This window comes from Rattus rattus, chromosome 6, assembly GCF_011064425.1.
Source record: "Rattus rattus isolate New Zealand chromosome 6, Rrattus_CSIRO_v1, whole genome shotgun sequence".
NCBI classification, from domain to species: Eukaryota; Metazoa; Chordata; class Mammalia; order Rodentia; family Muridae; genus Rattus; species Rattus rattus.
The window spans coordinates 22230332-22257983 of record NC_046159.1 but is presented as its reverse complement, the minus strand read 5'-3'; the positions used below and the strand labels follow the sequence as shown (position 1 = coordinate 22257983).

Sequence of the window (27652 nt, the reverse complement as noted above, 5' to 3'; positions counted from 1 at the left end):
TACTTCTCTGAATGAAACAACTTCCTTCTCTCCTTGACTTCTGAAGGAGTCAAGAAAACGGATGCCACATTTTCTTGACTCCTTCAAAGGTCAGAGCCTCTTTCCCAGTTACAGGCTGTTCTGTTTCTTTCCCCTCGTCCCCGCCAGTTTTAGACCCAATAACACAGAAGTATGTTTTCTTTCTCTTATTGTTTAGTTAATTCTCAGAATTATGAGTCTTAGAATGACATTTTCATATGTACATATACATATATACATACATGTACATACATATACATATAAATTTTTTCCTGGTCCTCTTCTTCCCCATCAACAGCCCCAGTTGCTTTTCCTGTTCTTTAGAGAGGGCAGCCCCTTGCTTTCATTTGCAGGCATTTGAACAGCCTGTAGGTAGAGCTGGAGTCTTTGCAATATCTGTCAATCGAGTAAATCCATAGATTCAGAAACTGTCCCCTCTGTCCTTCTACCTGTCCCGTTCCCATGCTCTGACCTCCCTGGCAAACGTGTGCTCACTGGTGCCCTGCGGGGAGGGGGGGTGGTTCTGTGGGGGCTGATGGCTGATCTTCCATTAGTACCTGTGACCTGTGTACTCATCTTCTTGTTTCTCTCTGCAGACTGCAGCCAACCCCTGGATGTGGTCCTGCTCCTGGATGGCTCCTCTAGCTTGCCTGCATCTTCCTTTGATAAAATGAAGAGTTTTGCCAAAGCTTTCATCTCAAAGGCCAACATTGGTGAGGGATGCCCATGAAGTTGTAGGTGAGGGAGAGGATCTTCCTGGGGTTCATTGATTCTAAATGTTTCCCTTCTCCTTTTCCTGTTAGGGCCCTATCTCACTCAGGTGTCCGTGATACAATACGGAAGCATCAATACCATTGATGTACCGTGGAATGTGGCCCAGGAGAAAGCCTATCTACAGAGTTTGGTGGACCTCATGCAGCAGGAGGGCGGCCCCAGCCAGATTGGTAATGCCTGGAGCCACAAGCTAGATGTAGGACCTGTGTTCTGATCCTGAGTCTTGGCTTCAGTGACTCAGTGATCTTGGCCAGTAGCTTTACTCCTTGGTCTGAGTTTCCTCTTTTGACTATGAGGGTCTAGATGTTCCTTTGTGTCTCTTTGCAGTCTTGGTGAAGTATTGCTCTGAGTCATAACTGAATGTACCATGGGTCAGCCTTACGCCATTGCTCAGAGGGTTTAGATACTCCATGCTTATAATCAGTCCTGACTTGGACCGTTCTATGCTCTCAGGGAATGCTCTGGCCTTCGCTGTGCGCTATGTAACTTCACAGATCCATGGAGCCAGGCCTGGAGCCTCCAAAGCAGTGGTCATGATTGTCATGGATACCTCCTTGGATTCGGTGGACACAGCAGTGGATGCTGCCAGATCCAACCGTAAGTGTCCAGTGCGCAATCCCGAGACCCCACCAAGATGCTGCGGGAATGGGTGGGTGGGCTTGCCTTCTCTTCTTTTTTTCTTGCAGTGTTGGGCATTGAAACCTGTGCCTTACACACATTAGACAAACACTACCTCTGAGTTAGGTTCAGAGGCTGGCTCTCTTCTCATGCTCACCCCCTTGAGTGATCTTATGCAATGTCATGGGTCTAAATATATTTATGGACCGCTGACCTCAAAGTTCAGACTTCTCACCTCACCTCAGCCTAGGTCTCAGTTCATCACCAGCTCTGCTCTGACTTTACCTCATTTTCTTCTGTTGTCATCTTTTTCGTTCTTCAGAGCTGTTGAAGTTAGCAATCTCAGCACCCTTGGCTCTGCCTTTTCTTTCCCATGCAACCCAATCAGAGAGCTGCATCTTCAAAAAAAAAAAAAAATATCGAGACTCCTGCTCCTGCATGCAAACCCCGCCGTCTCATAGCTGTGAGAGTGCGCTAGGTTTCTGACTGGAACCCCAGCTCCCATACTCTCATGGCTCATCGTCAACATGGCAGCTGTACAGACCAGCGTCTGCCGCTCCTCTGTGGTCTTGGCTTTCCGTCTCCTTTGAAGAAGATGTTGCTGTGGCTGATGGGGCTTTGCACACTCCAGGCTTTGCTTCTTCTCTTGCATATTCATCCTTATCTCTGGTCTTTGTCCATGAAACGATTATTCTCATCCTCTGTGTATTTTCCGTCCTTCCTGTCTCATAGTTTCTTGCAAGCATCTCTCTCCATCTGACCATGCCATACGTTTATTATTGTGTATGTTTGCTATCTGTGTCCTGCTGGCATTGGCTATGAGGACGGGAGGCAGGAACCTTATTGGCTTAGCTTCCCCATGGCTTAGGACAGGGTTTGATACCCAGCAGTGGCTTGTTAGCCCCTGCTGCCTATGTGGACGTCTCCCTCCCAGGCTTGCTGTGTGTGTGGCCAGCTTGGATTGCATGAGGCTCATTCTGCACCGGTGCTTGATGTAGTGTATATGTTGTGTTCACCTGACCATAGACCCTTTCTCGTTGCTTGGATAATTTAGGGGTGGCAGTGTTCCCCATTGGGGTTGGGGATCGATATGATGAAGCCCAGCTGAGGATCTTGGCAGGCCCTGGGGCCAGCTCCAATGTGGTAAAGCTCCAGCAAGTCGAAGACCTCCTCACCATGGTCACCCCGGGAAACTCCTTCTTCCACAGACTGTGTTCCGGTGAGTCTTCTGATATATTTCTTTTTCAGTTTTCAAACATCTGCTACCGTCGTGACCACTACCAAACCAGGAAACCCATAAAAACAAAGTTACCACTCCAAAGACTGAAAGACACCTGTATAGAAAATTTAGTCTTAAATGAAGATTGTCACATGGACCAGAACTTTTACATTTCTGTTTGTGAAGGCACACACTGCCACCTTTAGGGGTCTCTGGAGAGTTTCCTGTGTATAATCCTGCTTCTGCCTGAACTTTCTGTCTGGCTTTTTAAGGATAGGCAGTCCTGGCTTGTTCGTGTGGAGGGATTTTGGATGAAAGACTTGAGAGAGATAAGAAACGAACCCCAGCATCCTAATGGACCAAGGTCCTCTGCTTACTCTCAGTGTGCATGGAAAGGGCTTTAGAAACACACCATCAACTCCAGTGTTGTAGGACCACAGGCTATTTGCCTTTAGGTTAGCAACATGGTTTGTTTACTGGCCTGGATTTATATATTAATGTAATTAGTTTTAAACCAAAATCATCTATAGAGTTATGAGCTTTTCCTGATAGATGGGGGCTGTCTCAGCAGCAATCATGAAGCAGATCTCCTTCAGGTTTTATGTGATGTGGCTTCACACCCCATGCCCACTCCTGGAAGGCATGAGAGGAGATAACGGACGTTACCACCATGCAATGGCTAATGTCATCCCATATTATTAGCTGTCGTAAAGAACGTCTGAGGGGCCACAGGACGGTCATCATCTCCTTGTGTCCTCGTATCTCCAGTGTGAAACCCGCTCACATTCCTCTCAGAGTTGTGGTGACAGGCCTTGTGAATGTTTAGATCCTTGGCGATGCGGGTGACTAGAGTCCTTCTGTGTCCGTTCCAGGGTTTTCTGGAGTTTGTGTGGATGAGGATGGGAACGAGAAGAGGGTAAGTCCCTTCCTGCTGACTCGGATGGAAAGGTTAGAAATATGTGTTGGGGCTCTTGTTCTATTGGCTAACTACTCTGGCTGGTCTTAGACTCATTCTCCTGCATGTTATTAGCCTGTTTTGGGGGGTCCCTCTGTAAATCTTGTGTTGTTTCTTGGCTTATGTAGAGCCTCCTTGCTGAAAGGAGAGGCTGAGAGGCGGGCAGTGACATGTGGGTGGACTTCGATTTGGTGTGCCTCATTCTGGTCCTTTCTCAAATCTGTTTTCTCTTTCTGTAGCCTGGAGACGTCTGGACCTTGCCAGATCAGTGCCACACAGTGACTTGCTTGGCAAATGGCCAGACCTTGCTGCAGAGTCATCGGGTCAATTGTGACCATGGACCCCGGCCTTCATGTTCCAACAGCCAGTCTCCCGTTCGGGTGGAGGAGACCTGTGGCTGCCGCTGGACCTGCCCTTGTGAGTCTTTCATTTCCCCGGTCTATATTGTATAGGGGAGCAGGTTTTTATCTCGATGGGTAGACGACCAGTGTGGGAGCAGACAGGTGGAGGTACCTATTCTCCCTCACCACACACGTGTACCATTCTGGTGCACACCCCGTCTCTCTTTGGGAGATGCTCCTTTTTCCACATAAAACGGAACCACAGGAAGCATTGCTCTTCTGACCGTTCACACTCAGCAGTGGAGACAGACATAATTGTGAGATCCAGTCAGAACTGGGTTTCACATCTTGCTCTCCCTTCAGAATTTAATTTAATGGGATACATGTCCCTTCTGGCTTAGATAAATGGTCCCGAGAGATCGTGTTACTTCTGTTTATTTATAAAGAATTCTACGGTCACATCAGTCATCAGACAGTCACAGTCAGTAACTAGATGGCTGTGCCATCTAGTGAGTGATTGAAGCTTTGAACCTGATGAGAGTTTAAATACTTGCCAGGACATCCATTGTCTGATGATGGGGAAAAAAAGCAAGGACAGCTCCTCTCAAAGCTGGGAACAGGAAGAAGGGATGGATGGGCTCTGAAGGCCCCACAGGGCTGTGCCTAAGCTCCCTTAAGGCTTTCCTGAAGTCCTGCCCTGGGCTTCTTCTGTTTCTAGTCCTGCCTGGCTGCTAGTTCTCCACACAAAACTTCCAATGCCTTTCTATTCAGTCTGTTGTGACTCACTCTCTGTCAGAGTCCTGCTCTTGGGAGGTTCTCTTAGGAAGGACTGCTTTGAGTGTAACCCCAGGCCGTCCTTTTAGCTCCCATCCAGTCCCCAAGATTAGTGCTCCTACCACTGGGACCAAGTGAGGAATTCTCCAAACATTACGTGTTTTCCTGTGGCCAGAAGACTCCTCAGGCAAGAATTAGACACTGGTTCCGAATTCCTTGTGACTGAGTAGGACACAAACTTATCTCCTGATTCCTGAAATTCATGCTCCCTGGGCTTGGCCCTCCCATTTGTCCCTCATAGGAGATGTACAACAAAGGAGGTATTCTTGTCAAGGTAGTCTTGGTCCAGCCATTCACAGCCTTCTTTTTGTACCCATGAGTGAAAGGGCTACATAACAAAACTAGGTTGGGGAATGAACTACTTTTAAATTGAAAGTTCTTTTAGAATTAGAAGCCTCTCTTAAAATAATTTTATTGATATATTCATTGTACATAGTGATGGTGTTCATGAAGGCAACAGAAATATGCCTCTGCCCCATAGTAGTTTTAGCACCCACTAATGATTGACTGACAGGTTTTTCTGTACTGCTCGCACAGTAAGGAGGGATTTCAGTTCCCAGCATCCCCACCACATAGGTTAGAATTCAATCAGAAGGAAGAACTTTCCCATACCTCTCATTAGTTAATTGGTCAAATAAGTGCTAATGCCGCCATGTCATGGGTTCTTACCTTTCTCTGCTTTGAATAACCAGTTGGCTAGTGTCAGTGGTCTTCTTGTCTCATGGATCCCAAGTGTGGCCCTTAGGTGCCGTTTTGATTTGACTTTAGTCCTTTCTACATGTTTCCATCCTTCCCTTTCTCAGATACCAAGAAAGCTTGGGTCTCACTGGTCCACAATATGTTTGCCTAATTCTAGAGGTCACATGATGTCGCTCCACAACCCACATGAAAAGCAAGCCCAGCAACTAAAGCATTTGTGTGCAGTCCTTTGTGCACACAGTCTCAGAGTGAGATTGGATTTCCAGGGTTATTTACATTAGTAGTCTTCCCCCGCCTTTCTTGGGCTATGCCATTTATTAGTTTTTATTGTATTTACTTAATAGTGTGTAGTCCGTACTGATGGATTTTACTGGGACGTCTCCACACACATGGATGGCCTTTGGTATTGCTCACCTCTCCTCTTACCCCCTCAGTCAATTATTCATTAATTGGGAAGTCAGTTTTTAACGATGCCTTTTAACTACTCTGTGGCCTGCCCATCACGGACGTTATCCTCCGTCTCATTTCCCTCTGCCTCTGTTCTTGATTCACTTCCCTATTCTTTCTGGAAAATGTCACTCAGGGGTTGTGTGACTTAGTACATTGTTTTTGAGAATCCTGTGACAAATTGGATTTTTTTTTTTCACCTCATGAACTACGTGATACTTTTACCTGATGCCTGGCAGGAGGTGTTCTTGATCTTTGAAGTCGAATAGTTTTGCTCCTACCATTAAAAAAGAAAATCAAACCTCAGATTTACTGAGGACCAATTGACCTGGGGGAAAAATAACAGACGTTTGTCACACGTTTTCAACATCTAGATTTGAGTCTTCCTTAAGTTCCAGAATCTTCTCATGAGTCAGACTCAGTCGTTAAATGTCAATTCTTTTCTAATGTCTTTTAAAGGACTCTGTTTTCACATTATCTTGACTTCCTCTCTAAGTCCCTGACTTCACACACACACACACACACACACACACACACACACACACACACACACACACACACATCATCACTCTCCTGCTTTCTTCAGTGTTCCTCATTACATTTTCATTTTGGTCTATTTTCCCTGGGCCCTTCACTTTGCGATTTTTTTTCCAATCTTTTGTTCTCCAGAGTCCAGTCAACTTTTTCAACACTGATTTCTGTTTTGTATATTTCTTTTCTTCTCAGTTTACTCGCTTTATTTTGTGTGCCTGAGAGCATATGTGGGAGTCAGCAGACACCTCAGGGAGCCCAGTCCTTTCATCATGTAGGTTCTGGGGACGGGACTCAGGTCGTCAGTCTCAGCAGAAAGCGCACCTCGCCGGCCTTGCTTCTTCTCTTAGTTTTGACAGCTCTTACTCAAGGTGGTTTTTATGGTTTATAAAGTTTTGAGTAAATTTAAATTAGTGTACATTGCATTGTCCAGTTTCCCCCTTTGACTTTTTTTGGGGAGAGTCTCCACTGAGTGAGGAGTCACTTTCAAAGTCATTTTTACAGACTCTTGTCACCCTCTTCATTGTGTGGATCAGGGCTTTAGGAGGTTTCGTACTCAATGACACCAGTGTGGGAAAGCCATCTCCTTGGTGTCTTTGCAGAATTTTATGGCTTCCAGTATTTTAACGTTTTGAAATGTCTTTCCAGCCCCCTGGTTTCCCTCTTTGCTTCTTTTCATGTGTCACATCTCAGTTGCCAAATACCTTCTCATTTCCTCCCCTTGGTTTTTGTGCTGGGAACCCAGCACTCACACATGCGAGTACAGTACCACCGAGCTCTGATTCCGACTCCCAGGGTCTCTTTCAATCTTTGGTTTGCCAGTTGGCTCTGGTAGTGTGTATTCACTATTATTGACAACAAGACTAAAGGTTTAAGGTGTTACTCAGTTGTAGATACGTCTCTGATCTGTGGAGTGACCGTGAGATACCAGGATGTGGAGAAAGGAGAGAAGAGGTAAAGTGGACTCTAGGGTGCACTGATGAGTGGTATAATTTTGAAGATGTTTCGTAGCTCTCTAAGAACATTTTACTGTGTAGGTCTCAGATCCTCACTCTGTAGCTGGGTTACTTTAACCTTTTATGTGTCACAGGAGTGTGTCACACAATGGCGTGTGTCAATAGATGTGACTCATTACAACTGGTAGGGGCTAGAGAGATGGCTCACTGATTAAAAGCACTTGATGTTCTTCCAGAGGACTCAAGTTTGATTCCTGTCCCCCCAACCCCCATGACAGTTCGTAACTCTGTACAGCTCCAACTCTAGAGGGGCTGATGCCCTCTGGCCTCCTGGTCACACAGGACACACAGTGGTGCACAGGCACACGTGTAGGCAAAATACCCACAAACAAGAAAAGAAAGAAGACAGACAGACAGACCTGGCCAGCAAACAGGAGTACACTGTGATGGTTTGTTGAGAGACACATTAGTAATGGAAGTACCTAAGAGTCTATATGCCTCCCACATGGTTAAGTTTCATCGGTGGCATTGGCCTAGTCACAAGATTTACAGATCTATTTATCAAACATAAACACTCATGTTGTGTACTGTTAGGCTGGCGTCTAGTCTAGATTGCCACTCTTACGATAATCCCCAGGAGAAGTGATTGCCATCCCACTAGACAAGAGGGACAGGAGACGGCCTCTGAAGTCCAAGAGTTTAACTATGCTCTTACGTAAGAAATTGGCAAAACGCAATCTGATTCTGAGCTTCTTGGGCTCTAACTTACCACATCACAGTTGGTGTGGGGGTGGACAGAGCCATTCTGGTTAACAGTCTTTGTCTTGGGATGTAGCGATTCATTGTCATTGGTAATGGAGGCTGTTTCCTTGACCCCACACTCTGAACAGCTCACTAGTAGGCATTATTTTATTCAGTTCTCCACAGCTATGTCAAAATACCTGATTCTGCAAAGTTAAAAAGAGGAAAGGTTTATTTTCACTCAGTCTGGAGGTTTGCCTATGGTCACCTGGATCCCTTCAGTTTTTGGAGCGTGGTGAGGTAGCCCATTCTAGCAGGAACATGTGGCAGGGGAGGGCTGCTCACCTCATGTTTTAATAGGGCCCTTGAGACTTTTCTGATTATGTGAGTGACTGTGGGCTCCTGAGTGAGCTCTGAGATGGAATTGTTTATTCTGGCCCAGGGAAATAGTTCTCTTGTGTAATGTCTTGAGGTGAGTTTTCTTTACAACGAGGTCACGAACAACTTGCTTACCTCCTCCTGCTTTCAACCTTACGCTACACCCTTGAAGCTTCACTTCCTTTCCTGGACCCGTTCCCCCTCCCTCACCCCAGGGGCTGGCTCACGTCTATGTGTAGCATGAGTGCATTGCTGCAGGAAATGCCCATCTAGCACTTGCTTCCCCCACTCAGGTGTGTGCACGGGCAGTTCCACTCGGCACATCGTCACCTTCGATGGGCAGAATTTCAAGCTTACCGGCAGCTGCTCCTACGTCATCTTTCAAAACAAGGAGCAGGACCTGGAAGTGGTCCTCCATAATGGGGCCTGCAGCCCTGGGGCTGGGCAAACCTGCATGAAGACCATCGAGGTTAAGCATGCTGGCCTCTCTGTTGAGCTGCGCAGTGACATGGAGGTGAGAGGAGCTTTCTACAGATCCATGGCAGGGGCAGAGCAGAGCTTCAGGAAAACCACATGGAGCTGGTTTTAGCTGCCGCTGCCTGAGAGTCAGCCTTCTACTTGACTAGCAGGGCACTTCCTCCTTCAGTGGGGTTCCTTGCCGTCTCCCCCGTCTTGGCATGATTTCACATTGCTCTGGGTCCAGATTTGGGAGAGCGGATCAGTTTTAGATAGCAAGTTATGAATTTAGTCCCAGTTTCTGGCATTGATAAGAAACTGGGTTGGCACCGGGACCATGGGCACACTAGGCATTATGAGCCCAGTGTTCAAGGCCTGGGGGCTTTCCAAACAGAAATATTTAGTGCCTAAATCAGGGCCTTTGAAAAATATTTAGGGCCCTGACAAAACGTATGGCTTCAAAATTTAGAGAGGAGACTGCCAAAGTGCTATAAATAAATGTTTGATTAAATGCTTACAAAAGGTTATAGCATGCCAACTTCTTTACTCATTCATTTAGAGATCATAAATATTTCATGGTGTGAAAACAACTTGTAGACTAGATTTTCTCACTTGGTAAGAATTCCTGAGTACGAACACTAATTGCTCAGAAATCAGAGTTAGTCATATATCAAACGAGGAGCTCATAGCCAAAGAAATCTTAAAAAGTCAGAGTGATTAAAAGAAAAAAAAAACCTTCCAAGTTTTTTTTAACAACAAAACTACATTTGCTGCCGAATGTGAGTACATTTTTAATATGTTCGATGTGTGATGTACTTCATGACGAGGGCTCAGAAGGAAGACTGAGGACTTGAACCCAGGCCAGCAGGTGCTTCTTCCTGGAGACGCTGCCCCAGTAGTTGGTGCAATGGCAACTTCCGTGGCCTATTGGGAAGGGTCACCCTTGTCTATGGAGGTCCCAGGTTCCCTGAAGCCTGGGCTTTCTGGTTCAGGTGCATGCTGCCTGCATGGTGTTATACAGTTCTCTACGGTCAATATGAACAGCCTCTTTACTCTGGAAGAGCTACCGACAAGCACTAGACTTTGTGGGTGACTCTTCAGTCAGATAAGTGTGAGGCCTGCAAGGGACCTTCAGTAGCTTCAGCAAGAAGCAGAGAGTGAGGTTCTGGGATGAGCTAGAACAGTGGTTCTCAACCCCTTTGGGGGTTGACTGATGCTTTCACAGAGGTAGCTTAGACTATTGGAAAACAAGGGCATTTACATTACAATTAGCAAATTTACATTACGAGTAGCAAAATTACAGCTATGAAGTAGCAACGAAAATAGTTCTATCGTTGGGGGTCACCACAACATGAGGGGCTGTATGCAAGGGTTTGCAGCGTTTGGAAGTTTGAGAATCACTGAGCTGGAACGGTCGGTGATCTTTCTCTTGTCTGAGCAGATGGCAGTGAATGGGAGACCGGTCCTTGCCCCGTACGTGGGTGGAAATATGCAAGTCAGCATCTATGGTGCTATCATGTATGAAGTCAGGTTCACCCATCTTGGTCACACTCTCACATTTACTCCACAAAACAACGAGTTCCAACTGCAGCTTAGCCCCAAGACCTTTGCTTCGAAGATGTATGGTCTCTGTGGTAAGAAGAGGTTCTCTCTGCTTCTCGTTTGCTAATATACCTTTCTGTTTTCTGTGCTTCCTAGGGGGTTGTGTGGGTTGGTGCTTACTTAGATTACTAAATCCCGTTTCAAGCATCCAGTAGCGAGGTTCAGAGCATCCTTGCATGAGCAGAATGGCCTTGTCTTTGGCACTGCTGTCTTTTTGTTGTTGCCGCTCCAGGAATCTGTGACGAAAATGGGACCAATGACTTCACATTGCGAGATGGCACGGTCACCACAGACTGGAAGAGGCTTATCCAGGAATGGACCGTGCAGCAGCCAGGGAGCACATGCCAGTCTGTTCCTGAAGAGCAGTGTCCTGTCTCTGACAGCTCCCACTGCCAGGTCCTCCTCTCAGCGTCGTTTGCTGAATGCCACAAGGTCATCGCTCCAGCCACATTCCATACAATCTGTCAGCAAGACAGTTGCCACCAGGAGCGAGTGTGTGAGGTGATTGCTTCTTACGCCCATCTCTGTCGGACTAATGGAGTCTGTGTTGATTGGAGGACAACTGACTTCTGTGGTGAGTGCCCACATGTGCCCCTGAACCTTGGCGACAAACCGAGCATAGGCTCATTCACGCTCTCTGGGCTTCAGAGTCTCATCTGCCCGATGAGGGTCAAAATTCCTATATTTCCTATTAGGAATCACCAAGTTGGACTCAAACAGGACTGCAGATATAGAAGTCCTTCAAATGAAGGACTTTTATGTTCAAATAGTTGTGAATTCCATGTTTTAGACACAGGTAGACATCAGCTAAGTGTTGTGTAACCAGTAACGGAATTCGAAATCCCACCAAGCTGTAATGAACATTTATTGGGCAGAATCTTGAAGTGGGGAATGAACGGCATTTTGCCTTTTGACTCCTCAGAACTGCTCATTTATAAATGGGAATGCTAGTGTAGACCTTTTAAACCTGTGTGTCTCAGAGTCCACCATCACAGATTCTCAGCCTCTTTGACCTGGAGCTGAGGACTGGTGATTGGCTGAGGACTTGGGCGGCTCATCTAGTGATTGGCTGAGGACTTGGGTGGCTCATCTAGTGATTGGCTGAGGACTTGGGTGGCTCATCTAGTGATTGGCTGAGGACTTGGGTGGCTCATCTAGTGATTGGCTGAGGACTTGGGTGGCTCATCTAGTGATTGGCTGAAGACTTGGGCGGCTCATCTAGTGATTGGCTATTCTCTTATTCTACCGGCACTTCAATTTTGGCAGAGTAGAACAAAAGACCTGGACTATTCCACTCCTGCCCCCCTCCCTTGCCACTTTTTTAAGCTCTTGGGTTTTATGTCCATGTGGGTGGTATTGGTCCTACTCCACCTGCCTGCAGACCAACGGGCAAAGGCTGCTTTCTGCTTTGTGGAAAGCACCTTCTATGTTTCTTTGCTCTGTGTATGTCTTTGCTGTTTACTGTGCATACAGAGAAAAACCCTGTGCTCTAGATATTTGGAAACCACCGTATGGACGTGGGAGGGAGTTTGCCAAGCCAGGTTGTAATGTGAGATGGGAGTTTGCCTCGTAGCTTCCTCCAAGGCTTTTCCTCACCACTGTGGAGTCTTTATTTAAGAGGATTTTAAAGCCTCAGATAGGTCCGAATTCCACAGGAAGAACCTCAGAGCTTTCCCGTAAGTGGTTGCGATTAGATTTGGCTGCAAGTAGCAGAGATGTAGGAGTTCCTGTCGTTTAGGTGATCAGAGGGAGGTGGCATCATTGATGCTGGGCATGGTCGTCTTCCCCATGGCTTAAGGTGCAGCTCTAGGTATGAAGTGCAGGGTCCAAATGTTAGTACGGAAAGGAGGCATGGTTGTCTTTTAAAAATAAGACAGATTCCTGGAACCCACTCATAGCCTACTGCCTCCTTCTTCTGGTCCATTGGTCAGAACATAGTCATGTGATTGCACTTACCCACACAGGAGGCATTGCATTCCTTATTCTGAGTGACTGTATGCGGTACAAGAATTCTAGTATAGTGGAAGACAGAGGATGAATGCTGGGGAAAACTGTCATGTCTGCTCTAGCAAGGTTGTCAGGTATTGGATGCCCTTCTTGTTCTTCCGGCTGGTATAGGCCATTGAGAATGACCTCATTCTCTGTCTCCAGCTATGTCATGCCCACCATCCCTGATATATAACCACTGTGAGCGTGGCTGCCCTCGGTACTGTGATGGAAACACTAGCTTCTGTGGCGACCACCCCTCAGAAGGCTGCTTCTGCCCCCAACACCAAGTCTTGCTGGAAGGCAGCTGTGTCCCCGAAGAGGCCTGCACTCAGTGTGTTGGGGACGATGGAGTCCGACATCAGGTAGGAGCCTGGCTTCTTCTTCTCAGTGGGTCAGCCCCCCTCCCTTTCCACAGCAGGGTTGACTCTTCCAGAATCATGGAGGGATAGGAATCAGCATGTGTAACAGTTTTGGATTCAGACAGATTCGAATTCAGATCTTGGTCTCCCATGGATTAGCTGTGGCATCAAACACCAAAGTGGTAGAGCACCATTAATGTTTTTGTTCATGGATGTTGAGTGATATAGGAACACAGGGGGGTGGACGAGAAAATCATGTATTATAAGGCAGTAGCTGCCATTTTTTCCAGACATACTTTGTACTTTATACATTATCTCCATGTTTCCTTTTTGTTATTTTGGGTTTTTTTTGGAGCTGAGGACCGAACCCAGGGCCTTGCGCTTGCTAGGCAAGCGCTCTACTACTGAGCTAAATCCCCAACCCCTATCTCCATGTTTCCTAAAGATCCTTTATTTCTCCAGAATATTTGCAACCACCTGTGGCCGAGTGAGAGGTGCACAGCTAAATAGTTCAGTACCTGTCTCCATTGCAGGATTCCTTACTGTTTTTAATGGACTAACGTGCCGTGCCAATGTTTCGGAAGGTTTTTGCTTCTTTGATATATTTGATTGTGTGTGTGTGTGTGTGTGTGTGTGTGTGTAAAACATCCCTTGAACTCAGGTCCTATCAGAAGATACCAGCTTAATCTACGTTGCTTCTAAATACAGAAATCCTTGAGGGACCAAGCTCAGTTAACCTTCCTGTGGACCTTGCTTGTAGAGATGGGTTTGGACGTCAGACTCAGAATTCAAGGCGCAGTGTAACTCCGAAGATCTTGCACTTTCTGTTATTCAAAAGCATGTCCACTACATTGTTAATGTGACAGTTTGCCCGGAAATCATCTCATCACCAATTCTGCTAGCTTTCTGGGAGCTCATGAGGGCTCTTCAGAAGGATAGTTACTGAACTCTCCCATCTACTGTAATGGTTGTCTTCTCCCTTCCAAGTTGATGGCATCTATAGTTACGAGATTAAGTGCACAGTAGTCCGTCCTTCACTGTTGCCAGGGATGTCACCAAGAATGGTAGACGTAGGAGCCGCTTTCGCTTCTGGTAAAAGGGATGTACCCTCAAGACCTGACACATCCATCTGCACCAAGGAGAACCTTTTCACCTCAATGCACCAGGTGGGGTGACTTTACCCCTGTAGTCACTAGTGGAGCTTGTGGTAAAGCTAGTCAATCAAAGACAACCAAGAAAACCATAGCTACAGCGGCTACTTTGTTTTGTCCATGACTTTGTAAGCCAGGAAGTAGATCATTGTTGACTTTCCCCAGATCCTTGTAGGGTCATTAGCACTTGTCATATATGGTTAGTGGATGAGAAGCCCAAGCTCCATGGGGCATGAATCACATAAAGGGACTGCTGTTGACAGCACCAGGTCATCCCGTATTGTCCCAACCCTGCCTCAGGAGGGACTGCTAGCTAAGCACCGATCTGCCTAGGCATTGATGTGAGCATGCGCAGCTGGTAACACTACTGACTGGCAGGGAGGTCCTTTGCTTTAGTGAGTTACTGAGCTTCATCCCAGCAAAGCCCCCCTCTTTCTCTCACTGTGAGTAGGTGAGTAGGGAGGAAACCCGGTCATACTCTTCCACCCTATTTCGCATTGCCGAAGTAATTAGGTCCTTGGACATAAGATTCCCAATTGAGTTGACAAAACCTAACACTTTTCTCCCCGATCCTCATGGCTCCCGGGTTCCTGCAGTGTTCGAACGATGGAATTGCATTGATGTGTGGTGTTAATGCCCAGCGGTTATTCCAAACTGCTGGGGAAGGGCAACACACTTCCTCCTCTCTGAAGGTAGAGGTGGTCTTGCCTTCTTCCCTGGCCTCCTGTGTGGAGAAGCTCGCTCTCTAGAGTGTTCCAGGCTCCATGAGTGTCATATCTGCGGGTCCCAGAGGCAGGAAATGTGTGAACTTTATGGCAATGTCTTAGTGCGTTCGACCCCCTCCCTCCACGTCTCTCTGACTTTGTCTCTCCTTTTCTGTTTTCTTCACCTTCAGCACAACAAATTGGAATAGGCGCATGAGTTGCATTAAGGAATCGGTCCAAGTAGTGCACTATTTTGGACATAAGAGCAGTTTTTTTTTTAAATCAACTATAGAATTAATCAAAACCTCTGACGAGAGAACACAGCCGGTTTTAGTTATTCAGAAAATAGAGTTTAAATGGGAGAAAGCAAGCACTTACCCGGCCACCTGCGTTCCCAGCATCCACTTTAAAGCGGAGAAAGAATGAGAATCTAATATGAAGAACATTTCCATTAAATGAATTTTTAGGCTGAAAAAGAAAGCCCAGAAAATCTTCCTTCAGGGAAATAACCAGGGCTTAAATCTGTTAGACCCCGGGAAAAAGGAAAAATATTTACCAGTTTCCATAGCTCTTGTTTGTTTTACAGAACTCACTCTGGAGATGTGGTCTTTTGTAGCTGGATCAGATGGGGTCTAGAGTCCCACTCAGGTCGTGGGCCTCTCAAGGGAGCCGCTGCTGGCGGGGCATTGTTCAGAGTCCCACTTCAGCACAGGGGGACATACATCCCTTACCCTGGAGTCTGTGGCCTGGCACCTCTCCTCTTCTGAGACGATGAAGCTCCAGCTCAGGCTAGGAACCGCGTTCCTTTGACACCTTCCATTGGGTCTTCCAGCTACTGGTGGGAGGTGTCTGGCGACGCGCTTGTGTCTCTTGGCTGGCCTTGAGCACTTCAGTTTTCCTACGCCATACTCTCTGCAGGCTGTTCTTTTGGCCCCTTTATTTAATCTTGAACTCCAGCTACTCTTATACCTGCTTTCCTGTGCCTTCGTCTGGGATCTGTAGATGGCAGTTCAGCCTGCAAACGGTTTGGGACTATGTAGCAGCGCCCCCTGCTGGCTTGTGCGCAGCACAGTCAGGCCTGAACTACTTTTTGCAGGGCAGTTGATTCGGGGGTCCTCCTGCCTTGAGTGCGCTTGGGTAAGACTTCCCAGGAAGGTGGCAATTCCTAGAGAAGGAAGTTGAACACCCATTTGGGAGTGGTATCTTTCTGATGATGGCTTCCAGACCGTCAGCCTAGTCAGTTCTGCACGTGCCTCAGTGGGAGGCAGGTTAACTCTACTGCTTTATCTGCTCACTGTCTGATGAAGGAGAAAAAAAAAAAGCTCTTATTCTTCAGGTACCCGAGGTCCACATTTAGAGAGAAAGGAAAAGAGAAAATCAAAACATCACAGCAGGGCTTTCTAGTTGTCATTTCAGCTTCCTGCCCCAGAAGGGAGCCAGCGCTCTGTGTACCTTCCCAGGGACTCCAGGGCTCCGCCTGAAATAGCAGCTGCAGTTGCCTTGTGTTTTGTTTTTTAATTGTTTTTGTTTTCATTGTTTCTGTTTGTTTTTAATTTTTTTTGTTTCCAGTTATCTTCTTCCTTGTGTTCTCCATTTTCTTCTGCTTCTGCTTCTTCCTTCTCTTCCTCCTCTTTCTCCTCCTCTTCCTCATCCTCTCCCTCTTCTTCTTCCTCTTCCTCCCTCTCCCCACCCCTCATTTCTCTTTTTCAGGTTCTTCTTATATTTAGCCCAGGCTGGCCTAAAACTCCAGATCCTACTGCCTCTGTCTCCCTGTTGCTGGGATTACAGTTATACACCCCACGCTCCCCATTCTGCTATTTTTGTGGCTTTCTTCTTCTGGTCTTCCTCTCCTCACCCTGTTTGTTTAGTCAACATGTTTCATTCTGAGGCAGAGTCCTGTTCCAAGCAACACAAACTCAAGTAGACTGGCAAGGCTGCCACAGGGCCTTTGAACCCACCATCTCATACCCTGTGTCCAGGCCCTCAAGAGGGCAAGCCAAGCCCTCTTGTACTCTGGCTGAGTACTGACTTGCATGACCTGGGAGCCGGAACCAGAGTGTCCTGTATGACTGCTTAGTCTTGTTTCCCCCTCAGTTCCTAGAGACCTGGGTCCCAGACCATCAGCCCTGTCAGATCTGTATGTGCCTCAGTGGGAGGAAGATTAACTGCACTGCACAGCCGTGTCCCACAGCCCGGGGTAAGTGAGTCTTCCCTGCCTGGGGTCCCTGATGGAAGGAGGACTCTGTGGGTCTCCAGCCACCCAGTCATGTATAATGGACCAATCCAAATAAAGGCCCCACAGAGGTGTTCTTCTTCATGAGCCTACATTTCTGCTTGCTGCAATCAGGAGTTCCTTTTTGGTACCTGGAGTAGGAAGTCTCAGCTGTGTCCTTGTCCTTCCACCCAATGCTTGCATCAGACTCAGCATCTTCTGAAAGCTAAGCGTGAGGATAGAGCAAGACCCATTGTGGCGATCTGCTCCATCCAGCATTTTATCCCGTCCCGTGGCCCAGATCCTGTGAGAGTCCCAGTCAGGGTCTATGCTGCCTTTCAGGGAATGAGAACTTGGAACACCTTCTCTGGTCTAGACCGTACTTGATTTTTTCCCTGAGTTTCGTGCCTCTTCTTCTCTCCAGCTCCCACCTGTGGCCCTTGTGAAGTGGCTCGTCTCAAGCAGAGTGCAGACCTGTGCTGCCCAGAGTATGAGTGTGGTATGTGTCTACTCAGCAAATCCCTCCAGGGTCCAGAGCCCAGTCCGGCCCCACGTGGGTCAGACCACAGGTACTCCAGTACACTCTCTTAGTCACAGGGTGGGCAAAAGAAGGTAGGAAAGGGCTGGCTGGATTAAAAGAAAAACACTCCCAAAAGCCAGCTTCTAAAAAAATAGCTTCAAATGCGAGGCGTAAGGGCAATGGTAGCTTGGTGGGGTGCTTGCTGGAGCTACAGAGATTTGCTGACGAAAATGTCATACTACCAGAAGACGTTTCCGGTAAGATTCTGAGGATACTCACCATGGGGAGGCCACACTCAGGACTTCAGCAAACTGTTGCATGTGTGTTGACAGTGTGACTCAGGGGGTTCAGAGAAGGTCAGGCTGCTGGGTGACAGGGCGCTAATGACATTCTCATCCCTGTCCATCAAGTGTGTTTATTAATTCATTCTCCAAAGGCAGATCTTCAAAAGAGAGTGGATAGACCACGGGAGAGGCTAAGGAGCTGGAAAGGAAGCCGGGAGTCTAGGAAGTTGATTTATGCTGCTGAAATTTATCAGATATCAACACAACTCATACAGGGGGTTCAGTCTGGTTTGAGAACAGATTTATCAGGCCCCTGAATATTGGCAGTAGAGAAAACTGGTGGTGGTGGTGGTCATTTAGGTCCAGTCTTCCAGCTTTTAGACACATTTAAATTTCTGTAATATGCCAGGCACTGCACTTTCATTAGTTCATAAACTCCTTGGGCTAACCTGGTAAGTAACTTGGGGTAACCTGGTAAGTTTCCAGTGTACAGAAGGGGAAACTGAGGTCTAGAGGTTTCAGACTTAGCTGAAAGCTGCAAGCCTTTGCAAATGATAATGTACTTAGGAGCATAGTCAGTGTGAAGGCAACTTGACATCTGTCATCCATGATCTATCTGTCTGTCTGTCTGTCTATCTTATCTATCTATGCACGTATGTATGTATGTATGTATGTATCTATCTATCTATCTATCTATGTATCTATCTGTCTGTCTGTCCATCTATCTATGCATGTGTGTATGTGTGTATCTATATATGTATGTATATATGTATCTATGCATGTATGTATGTATCTATCATGCATCTATCTATCTATCTATCTATCTATCTATCTATCTATCTATCTATCTATCATCTATCTATCATCTGTCTATTCATCAATCTTCCTTCTTTCCTATCCACATCCTTTCTCCCTCCCTCCTTCCCTTCCTTTCATTCATTCCTATCCATTCATCTGTCCATTCACCATCCATCTAATGTGCCACCCCTCTCTCAATTCTAACCTCCCTCCACCTCTATTGGTGTCACTCCGCAGGAGAGAGCATTCAGCTCTCCCTGACAAGCAACAGGAGAGTAACCTCAGCAAACCTGCATGCACCTCTTTTTTCTTGAACCTCAGTGTGTGACCTGGTCAGCTGCAACTTGCCTCCAGTGCCTCCGTGTGAAGGAGGACTCCAGCCAACCCTGACCAACCCTGGAGAATGCAGACCCACCTTTACCTGTGGTAAGGTCACCGTGGGAGAGAACGTGGGGTCACTGTCTCCCAGCCTTGGGAAGTCCTCTTCTGTTTAGGTGATCACGACAGTTTCATGTCTCCAGCTATCTGAACCTAGGTCTAGGGTACGCTTGGAAAGAAGGCTTAAGGTCATACTTAATTGAGTCCTCTGACTGCTCTGGCTATCTCTGCTGCAGGTCTACCTGTGTGGACCCAGCTGCAGCCATGCCAATTTTGGGGGTACATTGAGACACAGATAAGGGTGATGGAGAAGCAGCTCAGTGGTTAGGAGCACTGACTCCTCTTCTAGAGGACCCAGGTTCAATTCCTAGCATCCACGTGGTATCTCACAACTGTTTGTAATTCCAGTTCCAGGGGATCCGCCCCTCCCTGCTTTCTGGCCTCTGCAGGCACCAGACATGCATGTGTTGCACAGATACACATGTAGACAAAATATCTATAATAATATCGAGCAAACAGACACACAGAAAGCAGCTGTAGAGGCTCAGACAGTTAGATTGCAAACCCTCTAGTTATTTGCCCCCCTTGTCCGCTCTGCCACCGAGGGGATGGCATGGTGCCTTGCTTGTCTTCATTGCTGGGCCTTGTCTTTAAACTTAGTAGGGTGCTTTCCTCTGTGGGTTTATATGTTTAATCATAAAAATCGCTTTTAGTACAGAGGTGGGCTAGAGATAGGCACAGAAAGGTATGGAGCTCTGTGGTTACCTAGGGTCCATTTCAAGACCGGGGTGCTCTTGGATGCCTACTTTGGGATCTCACTTGATTTCCTTGATGCAGACTTTGGGGGGTGGAGGGAGCACATCATAAGGCAGTTGGAAACACCGTGGTTGGGACAGCACTGTGGATCACCTTTCATTTTTGCGTTGCTGGATGGTAAGATCGGGAGGTGATGTTTGAGGTACTGAGGTGGGGGTAGGATTGTGTAACCTGCTATGCCAGCCAAGGTCTGCCTAGATCCCATAGGGATTCTGTATATGGTATTGCTCGGAGTCAGTAGCTGGGAGGATCCTGCCTTGTCTTGGTGGGGACGCTAGTACAGGGGCTGAGCAGCCTCCCTGTCTCTATATGGATTCCCAACCCTGCTTTTCTCTTCATTGATGCTGCCTTTGGAAGAATGACCGTTTTTTGGTATTCTAAATGCCCTCTAGCCGCCGAGCTGGGTGTGTGTGTATGTCTGACTTATTATTCTGGGTCCAAGGCTCTGCCACAGCCATGCACTTAGGAGCACAAGTGAAGGACAGTCCTCAGTGTGTCAGGACTGAGGGTGTCACCTGTATTCACCCCAGCCTGCAGGAAAGAAGAGTGCAAGAGAGTGTCCCCACCCTCCTGCCCCCCTCACCGGATACCCACCCTTCGGAAGACCCAGTGCTGTGATGAGTATGAATGCGCTTGCAGCTGTGTCAACTCCACGCTGAGCTGCCCACTTGGCTACCTGGCCTCGGCCACCACCAATGACTGTGGCTGCACCACAACCACCTGTCTCCCTGACAAGGTAGGTACTGATGGCTCATTCGTTGTTTGTCATAGAAGATTTGAACTTCTCAGCCCTCTTTCCCGAACCAAGGGTGAGGTGGATAGGTAGGTGGGCAGTCAGTATTGCATCTCACTCACATGGGAATTTCATTAACTCAGGAGGTATTGACAGTATACCTACTATGTGCTAATAATGGCTAGATGTTGAGGTTACAGTCAGTGTATGGCTTTGACAAGGTTAGCCAAAGAGATATTGTGGTCACAAGGATTATTTAGAGAGTATTTACCAGTTTAACCATTTGCTCATTGCTGCCGGTTCATCCATAAACCCATCCATGCATCCATGAATCCAAGTATTCATCCCTCCCGCCTTCCCATCCACGCCCACATACAAGTTACTACTGTGTTTTAACAAACTTGTGTTATGTTTGGTGCACTGCATGTGTGTAGAACACAGTCCCCACTTCTGATCTTGTTAGCGTGTATTGTATTAGTCTAGAAATCCCAAACAGTAAGATACAAATACCAGTCTAAAAGAGGAGCGATCCACCGTGACTGATTCAGGGAGGGCAGGGATATTGCTGCTCATGCCCTAAGCACCTTCTATACCAAGGATGCCACTAACATGTGATTAAACAACCCCAATGAGTTTATCCTCAGAAACCTTGTGTCACCAGGTTTGTGTCCACCGAGGCACCATCTACCCTGTGGGCCAGTTCTGGGAGGAGGGCTGTGACACATGCACCTGCACCGACATGGAGGACACTGTTGTGGGCCTGCGTGTGGCTCAATGCTCTCAGAAGCCCTGTGAAGACAGCTGTCAGCCAGTAAGTAAGGCACGAGGGTTGGGTGCTGTAGGGTAGGGAAGAGAGGGAGGGTGTTGGGGTGAGAGAAGGAGAGAGGAAGATTATTTAAGTATCTACATACCTATCTATATTAAAAGGGAGAGGGTAAGAGGATGAGAAGAAAAGGAAAAGAGAGATTGAGAGAGCAAGAGAGTGGGGGGAAGGGAAGAGAGAGAATATGAATATGAATATGAGAATGAGTGAGAATATAGCATAGACCTTTCAAGGGATTTCTTCTAACTAGGCTGTGTTTCCTAAAGTTTTCATGCCTTCTAATATCCAGTTAAGCTAAACACCCCATGGTTTAATCCACTGATAAAGTTGGAGCCCTCATGACCCAATTACCTCCTAAAGACCCACTTCTGAACACTGGTGCATGAGGACCAAGCCTTCAACACAACAATGTTCAGATGCAAGGCACAGCAGGTTGGGTAAAAGAAAAGAAGTGAGAGCAAAAGGTGGCCATGCCCCCTTCTGGGGTATGGCTGTTGTATGGCTTTAAGTCCATACTGGTTTGAGCAGAGTCATGGTGAATCATTGTCTCTATTTCTGTTCTCTCTCCCACCCTCAGACACCACTGCAGCTAATCTAAATCAGACACACACACTGAGTCGTTCCGTGATTGTTCCTTTTGCAGTGCATGACTGCTTCCATACAGACTGGTGATTTTCAGACCATGTTTATCATTTTCGGCCTAGAACACGTGACCTGCGCTCCCCAAATTTAATGTGCGCTTGCCTTCCCCTAAGCTACTCTGTTCTAGCTGAGGACTGCTCAGACTCTAGAAGAAGGGAGCATCTATCTTTAGGGAGAACCACGGGTCAAATAAGGCTCACAGGCTAAACCCTGTGTCATCACTACAGTGTAATGGACAGACAGCCATGTTAAAGCAGAACTGCCCAGCATACAACCTGCGGTTGCTGCTCTCAGAATTGATGGTGGGGAAGGCTTCACCCTTGGAGCTGTCTCGGGTGTGTGAATGATGGCAGAAATGTGGGCTTTGGGAGAGCCATTCTGCTTACCTGCTGTCCTACCTACAGTGGGATGTGTGCAGCTACTGATGTCTTTGGGAGAGGATGCTGTGGAAACCACAAAGGCCTTCTTGGGAACACCCAGCTTTAAAAATCCTTTGGTCCCCACTTCATTCCACTGACCATTGGCAGAAATGGCAGTAACTTGCTATCAAATAGTGAGAGTGATGTTGGAGGATCCTAGTAGACAGGAATTGTTTTTTTTTTTTTTTAGCGCCATTATAATCTATTTGCTTGTTGTTTTCTGAGACATGTTTCATCATGAAGCCCAGGCTGGGCTCAAACCTGTGATCCTCCTGTCTCAGCCTCATGAGTCCTAGGATTGCAGGCATGTACCACCATGACTGTTTCCATTATAATTTTATGCAGCCTCTGTCATACATGTGACCCATTGTTGACTGAAGTGTCAATAAGGTACAGGTCTGACTTAGGTCAATAATGTCTGACTTAGAGCCCAGGGCCCATTCTAGGCCAGTGTAACTGAAACCTCGAATTTTATGGTTTCAGTATGAAATGCCTTTATAGACTTCTGTGTTGAATGTTTGATCCCTAGGTGGTAGGGCCATTTGTATGGTGGTAGACATTTTAGAAAGTAGGGCCTACCTGGAAGAATTGGAGGTGTCTTTGAGGCTTCCTTGCCCCCCTGCTTCTTATTCTGCCAGGGGGAACTTTGGTCACAACTACATAGAAGTAACTAATATCCTCAGGATGCACAGGCTCATGTAGTCCTGGGAAGAATGACAAGGTCTTTATCATATGGCCCTCAGATAGCCTCAGCAGTGGCCAAGGGACCAGAATTCCATATCTTCCCTCTGCATGTCAGTAATGGTAATCATGGTTCTAGGATTGTCCTGCTAAGACATTTTCTTTTCAGTGGCAAATGTCTGCAGGTTGGGTGGATATTAGACTCACTTTTCTTAATTTGAAAGCTGGTGAAAACAGGATGGGAAAGAGAGTAAGGTGAAGGGTCTGACAAGGGTGTCAACATACATGTAAGCTAGAGTGTTTAGTGGAATAATGGAAAAGACAAGGGATGATGAAAATGTTGATTTTGGTTTGCTTTTTTGGGATTATTGGGGGAGAGATTTCAGAAAGGGAAATTCTGTAACATGGCTTGGGCATCTGGGCATGAGAAGCCAGTGGGTCTCTGGGATCAAGGTAGCTAAGAATTATTTGTAATATTGACAGTGTGAGGTGCATCAAAAGGATAAAGGAATGTATCTATCCGGATGACTCAGCACTTTTAGAGAGACTTCAGGGAGGTATACCAGATGTCTCAAGGCATTGGTTAACTCTCCTCAGGTGTCCCTGAGGTCTCTACTTCTTTCCTGACATTTGGAATGTCCCGTTTTGTAGTGGAAGGTGAATATAGTACACTATCCTAGTTTGTCAGCTCCCCCATAGCACCCTGAACCTCATCTATGCACACTAAGTGACTTGAGTCTCAGTTGATAAAAGGCTAGGGACAGCTCACTGCGCACTGCTGTGACGTGGGTAGGGATGCCAGTGAGTCCCATGGAGACGATATGACCTCGAGCTGGGTCTCTGGGGTGGTTGCACTCCTCTAGGGAAGGCAGCGTTGCTGCCTCTTCAGATTTGACACAGCTCCTGGGTGTGCCTGGGGAACCACACATGCTTGGCATCTATGCCATCCAGATCAGCTAGTTATTCCTTCTCGCTTAAGGACACAGCCCCCGGATAAAGCCTTGTTCTGAGTTCTTTGTCCTTAGCTCCAGACTCAGCTACACTGTCATTTTCATTCTTTGCACATGATTTTAGGGTTGTAATCTAAGTTTTCTTAAAAATGGTTTTGTTTATTTTTATTTTATGTATATGATCTATGTGTGTGCACCACATACATTCCTTGTGGCCACATAGGCCAGGAGAGGGCATTGAGTCCCCTATAACTGAAGGTATTTATGGTTTTGAGCCACCATGTGGGTGCAGAGAATAAAACTTGGGTCCTCTTAACCACTGAGCCTTCCGTCTAGCCTCTTAATTTAAGTCCTTAATACTTTGGCCATACAGAGGCTCTTCTAGAAGCAAGATGGACTGACAAACTCCCAGGTTGCTGGCCTCCCCTGTTTGGTTCTCTGGGGGAAAGTCAGACTCTGTCATTTGCTCACCTCATTTTTTTTTTTTTTTTTTTGGTAATAGATGCTATACTATTTAAACTATGAGGTAACTATGAAGGGCTCTCACCTCTGCAGATTAGTGTGATAGTCACTTTTCCTTTGCTGTGACAAAGTACTTAAGAACATCAACCTAGAGGAAAGGGTAATTTTGGTCCATCGTTTCAGTCTGTGGCTACTCAATCTCTGGCTTTCCAGGCTGTAGTGGGGCAGAATATCACAATGGTGAGTATGTTGTGTAACAAAGATGCTCATCTCATGGTGGCCGGAAGAGGGGAGAGGTGGGGGGAGGGTGCAGAGACAGGCTAGGGTCCAAAATTCTCCTTCCAAGGAATACCCTCAATGATCCAAACAGGCTCTTCCTCCAAAATTTTCTACCAACACACAGTAGTAGCACAGGCTTGGGGAATAACATGGTAATTTAGGGGACTTTTAAGAGATAAAGCATTACACATGCTGGGCAGTGCTAGAATCAAGATACTCATTTGTGCAGGTCCTTGCCTGCATGCAAAGATTAGATCCTAGGCGTCCTGAGAGTTCCCTGCAGTCAACAAGCAGCCCTAGTTTGTCCATGGCAGAGGTCAGGTTCATTAGGTGCATCTAACTGGACCCTGGACTGTCTTAAATATTCACCTGGATTAGATATTAGTCTCAACGTGGAATCTTCTGGGAGGATTGATTTCTTTAGCCTGTGAAGACCTAGCTTAGGACTCATGGCTGGTGAACAGCAGAGATGAAAATATCCAGCACAACTGTCTTGTGAGGCACCTGTTTCTCAGTTGCTGGTCTAGCTTACATTGTGCTGTTTTTGTTTTTCAGGGTTTTTCTTATGTTCTCCACGAAGGGGAGTGCTGTGGAAAATGCCTGCCGTCTGCTTGCAAGGTGGTGGCTGGCTCACCGCGGGGTGATTCCCTCTCTACCTGGAAGAGCGTAGGTCTGGGTCACAGGGAGGAAGGAGAAGAGGGTTCTTCCCTCCAGCCTGGGAGTTCATTTTGCAGTTCATCAGTGCCAACCTTTGTGTACCCTGCTGCCCCCATATTTTGCTTTCTCTACAGGGAGTGTAAACAGCTATTGGTTTGAATCCCAGCTGTGGGATTCCTTTACCCCTTAGGAACTAGTTAAGGCTGTCCCAGACTTCCCATTTTGTGGATTTAAGGAGAAGCCTAGTGGCTTCCCTGAGAGATCTGTAAACTCCCAGGGACTTAAACCTCCTGTTCATGGTGATTCTGAGGTCATACAGTCGCTCAGTGGTTGGTTAAGGGGTGTGGCCTCATCATCCTGTATAGCTGGTGGTCTATCAGGCTACACGGGCGACAAGCACTGTTCTATACTGCCTTGGCTCAGGCCTTGAACTTTTACATTAACTGCAGTAGAAACTTTTCTGGTGGTCTGGGAGAAATGGAGAAACTTAAAATTCAAGGAACCAGTCTATTCATAAAGTTCCTCAGCTGTATTTGTAGGCCTAGATTTAGTGTTTTGTTATGCTGTGGGCCCCTTTCTCTTGTTCTTTCCTGTCTCCTCTGGCCTGCAGAATTCCATCCTATACCTCAGAGCAGAATAGTCAGCTGTCTTCTGTGATCCCCAGGTAGTCACTTTTGATGGTGAATCAAGCCATTTTCCTTAAGTTATTATTTTTATTGTTATTCTTTGACAGGTCCATACATTTATATAATGAATTTTAGTCAGTTTCATGTCTTGTTCTCATCGCTCCTCTCCCCTCCCCCACTGGAGCCCTTCTTAATATGCCTCCCTCCTATTTTCATGTCTCTGTCTCTGTCTCTGTCTCTGTCTCTGTCTCTGTCTCTGTGTGTGTGTGTGTGTGTGTGTGTTTTACTGAGGTTAATTAGAGTTTCTGTCCCTAGTATTGATGGGATGTTATTTATTAGAACACCAGCTGCCGGCCTATCAGTAGCTACAACCCTAGAGAGAAGGACACCCCTCCCCCTACAGTTACTAATTGCCCATGGCCCCTTAGGGAGTATGAAGCTTCAAGGGCTTTCTTCTGTGACCCTATTTCTGGAGAGATATGAACCATTATCTATTAACTCAAGAATGAAAACCAATGGCCGACCAAAGTATGGACACCAAATTTTAGCTCGGTGAACCAATGAGCTTTATTGGGATTAATGGAATATAGTGAGGGGTTACTTGCAGAAGCAGGAATATTTTAAAGGCAGCTGAATCAGCAAAGCTCACCCCAGCATCAGTGACAGCTAACAAAAGCAGGAAACTTGGAGCTCACCCCACAGCCTACAGGCAGCTGAGTGGGTTGGAGAGTGTCCTATCTAGGTAGTTCAGTTGGTCTGAGACATTTCCGTGCAGCTTGCTTGGTGTCTACCTCTTTTTTTTTTCTTTTCTTTTTTTCGGAGCTGGGGATCGAACCCAGGGCCTTGCGCTTGCTAGGCAAGCGCTCTACCGCTGAGCTAAATCCCTACCCCCTGGTGTCTACCTCTTACAGGCAACTCAGATCTTCTTAGCTTCTTTTAGCCAGCTCAGATAGTCTGAGGGTGTCTCTGAGCAGTCATTACTGCTTATGTAACTTTGGCCTAGTGATTCTGGTCAGTTTCAGAAACTTCCTGAAGACTTCTGAGTTGCTTATTTCCTGAGTTTAAAGAGTTTCCCTGTGGGATGAAATGTTTTGCCTCCTCTTACAACATTCTGATCCTTAAAGACCTCCCTTCCAGATAAAAGCTGTATCTGGGAGGAAATTGCCATACAAGTTTATCCCCAATCCATGATGAGGCTTTGAGGGGCCCAATACTGTGCTGATTTTGTGCAGATGGTCTCAGCTGCTGTGAGATCTAAGCACAACAGCATGTTATGTTCAGAAGGTGTCATTGTTTTGGTGTGCATCTCCCAGTCCTCTGGATCTCACGTTCTTTCTGTCCTTCTTCTGTGATGATCCCTGAGCATTGGAGGGGTGCTTTAACTGTCTCATTTAGAGCTGAGCTCTCCACTGTCATTAATCTTGGCACTTTGGCCAGTTAAGGGCATCTGCATTAAACTTCCACCTGCTCCAATGGGAAGCTTCTCTGACGAAAGCTGGACATAGCCCAAATATAAGCAGCAAACAAGAGCTGTCTCCTCACTTTTCTGGAGACATTACTTTTACCATATACCCCAGGCTGTCTTCAAACTCATGACCCC

General features: G+C 46.7%; 1 protein-coding gene across 1 annotated transcript in view; it reads left to right on the top strand.

Annotated features, from left to right (window-relative positions):
* The window catches only part of Vwf (von Willebrand factor), a 124702-nt gene that overhangs the window by 84077 nt on the left and 12973 nt on the right, over nt 1-27652 (top strand). Inside the window, 16 exon segments of the mRNA XM_032906594.1 lie at nt 615-731; nt 822-962; nt 1246-1389; nt 2465-2629; nt 3502-3545; nt 3824-4001; nt 8805-9025; nt 10409-10601; nt 10802-11143; nt 12721-12920; nt 16867-16969; nt 17409-17483; nt 18908-19012; nt 20311-20516; nt 21175-21324; nt 25325-25435. Coding sequence (XP_032762485.1) covers nt 615-731; nt 822-962; nt 1246-1389; nt 2465-2629; nt 3502-3545; nt 3824-4001; nt 8805-9025; nt 10409-10601; nt 10802-11143; nt 12721-12920; nt 16867-16969; nt 17409-17483; nt 18908-19012; nt 20311-20516; nt 21175-21324; nt 25325-25435 — 2495 coding nt within the window.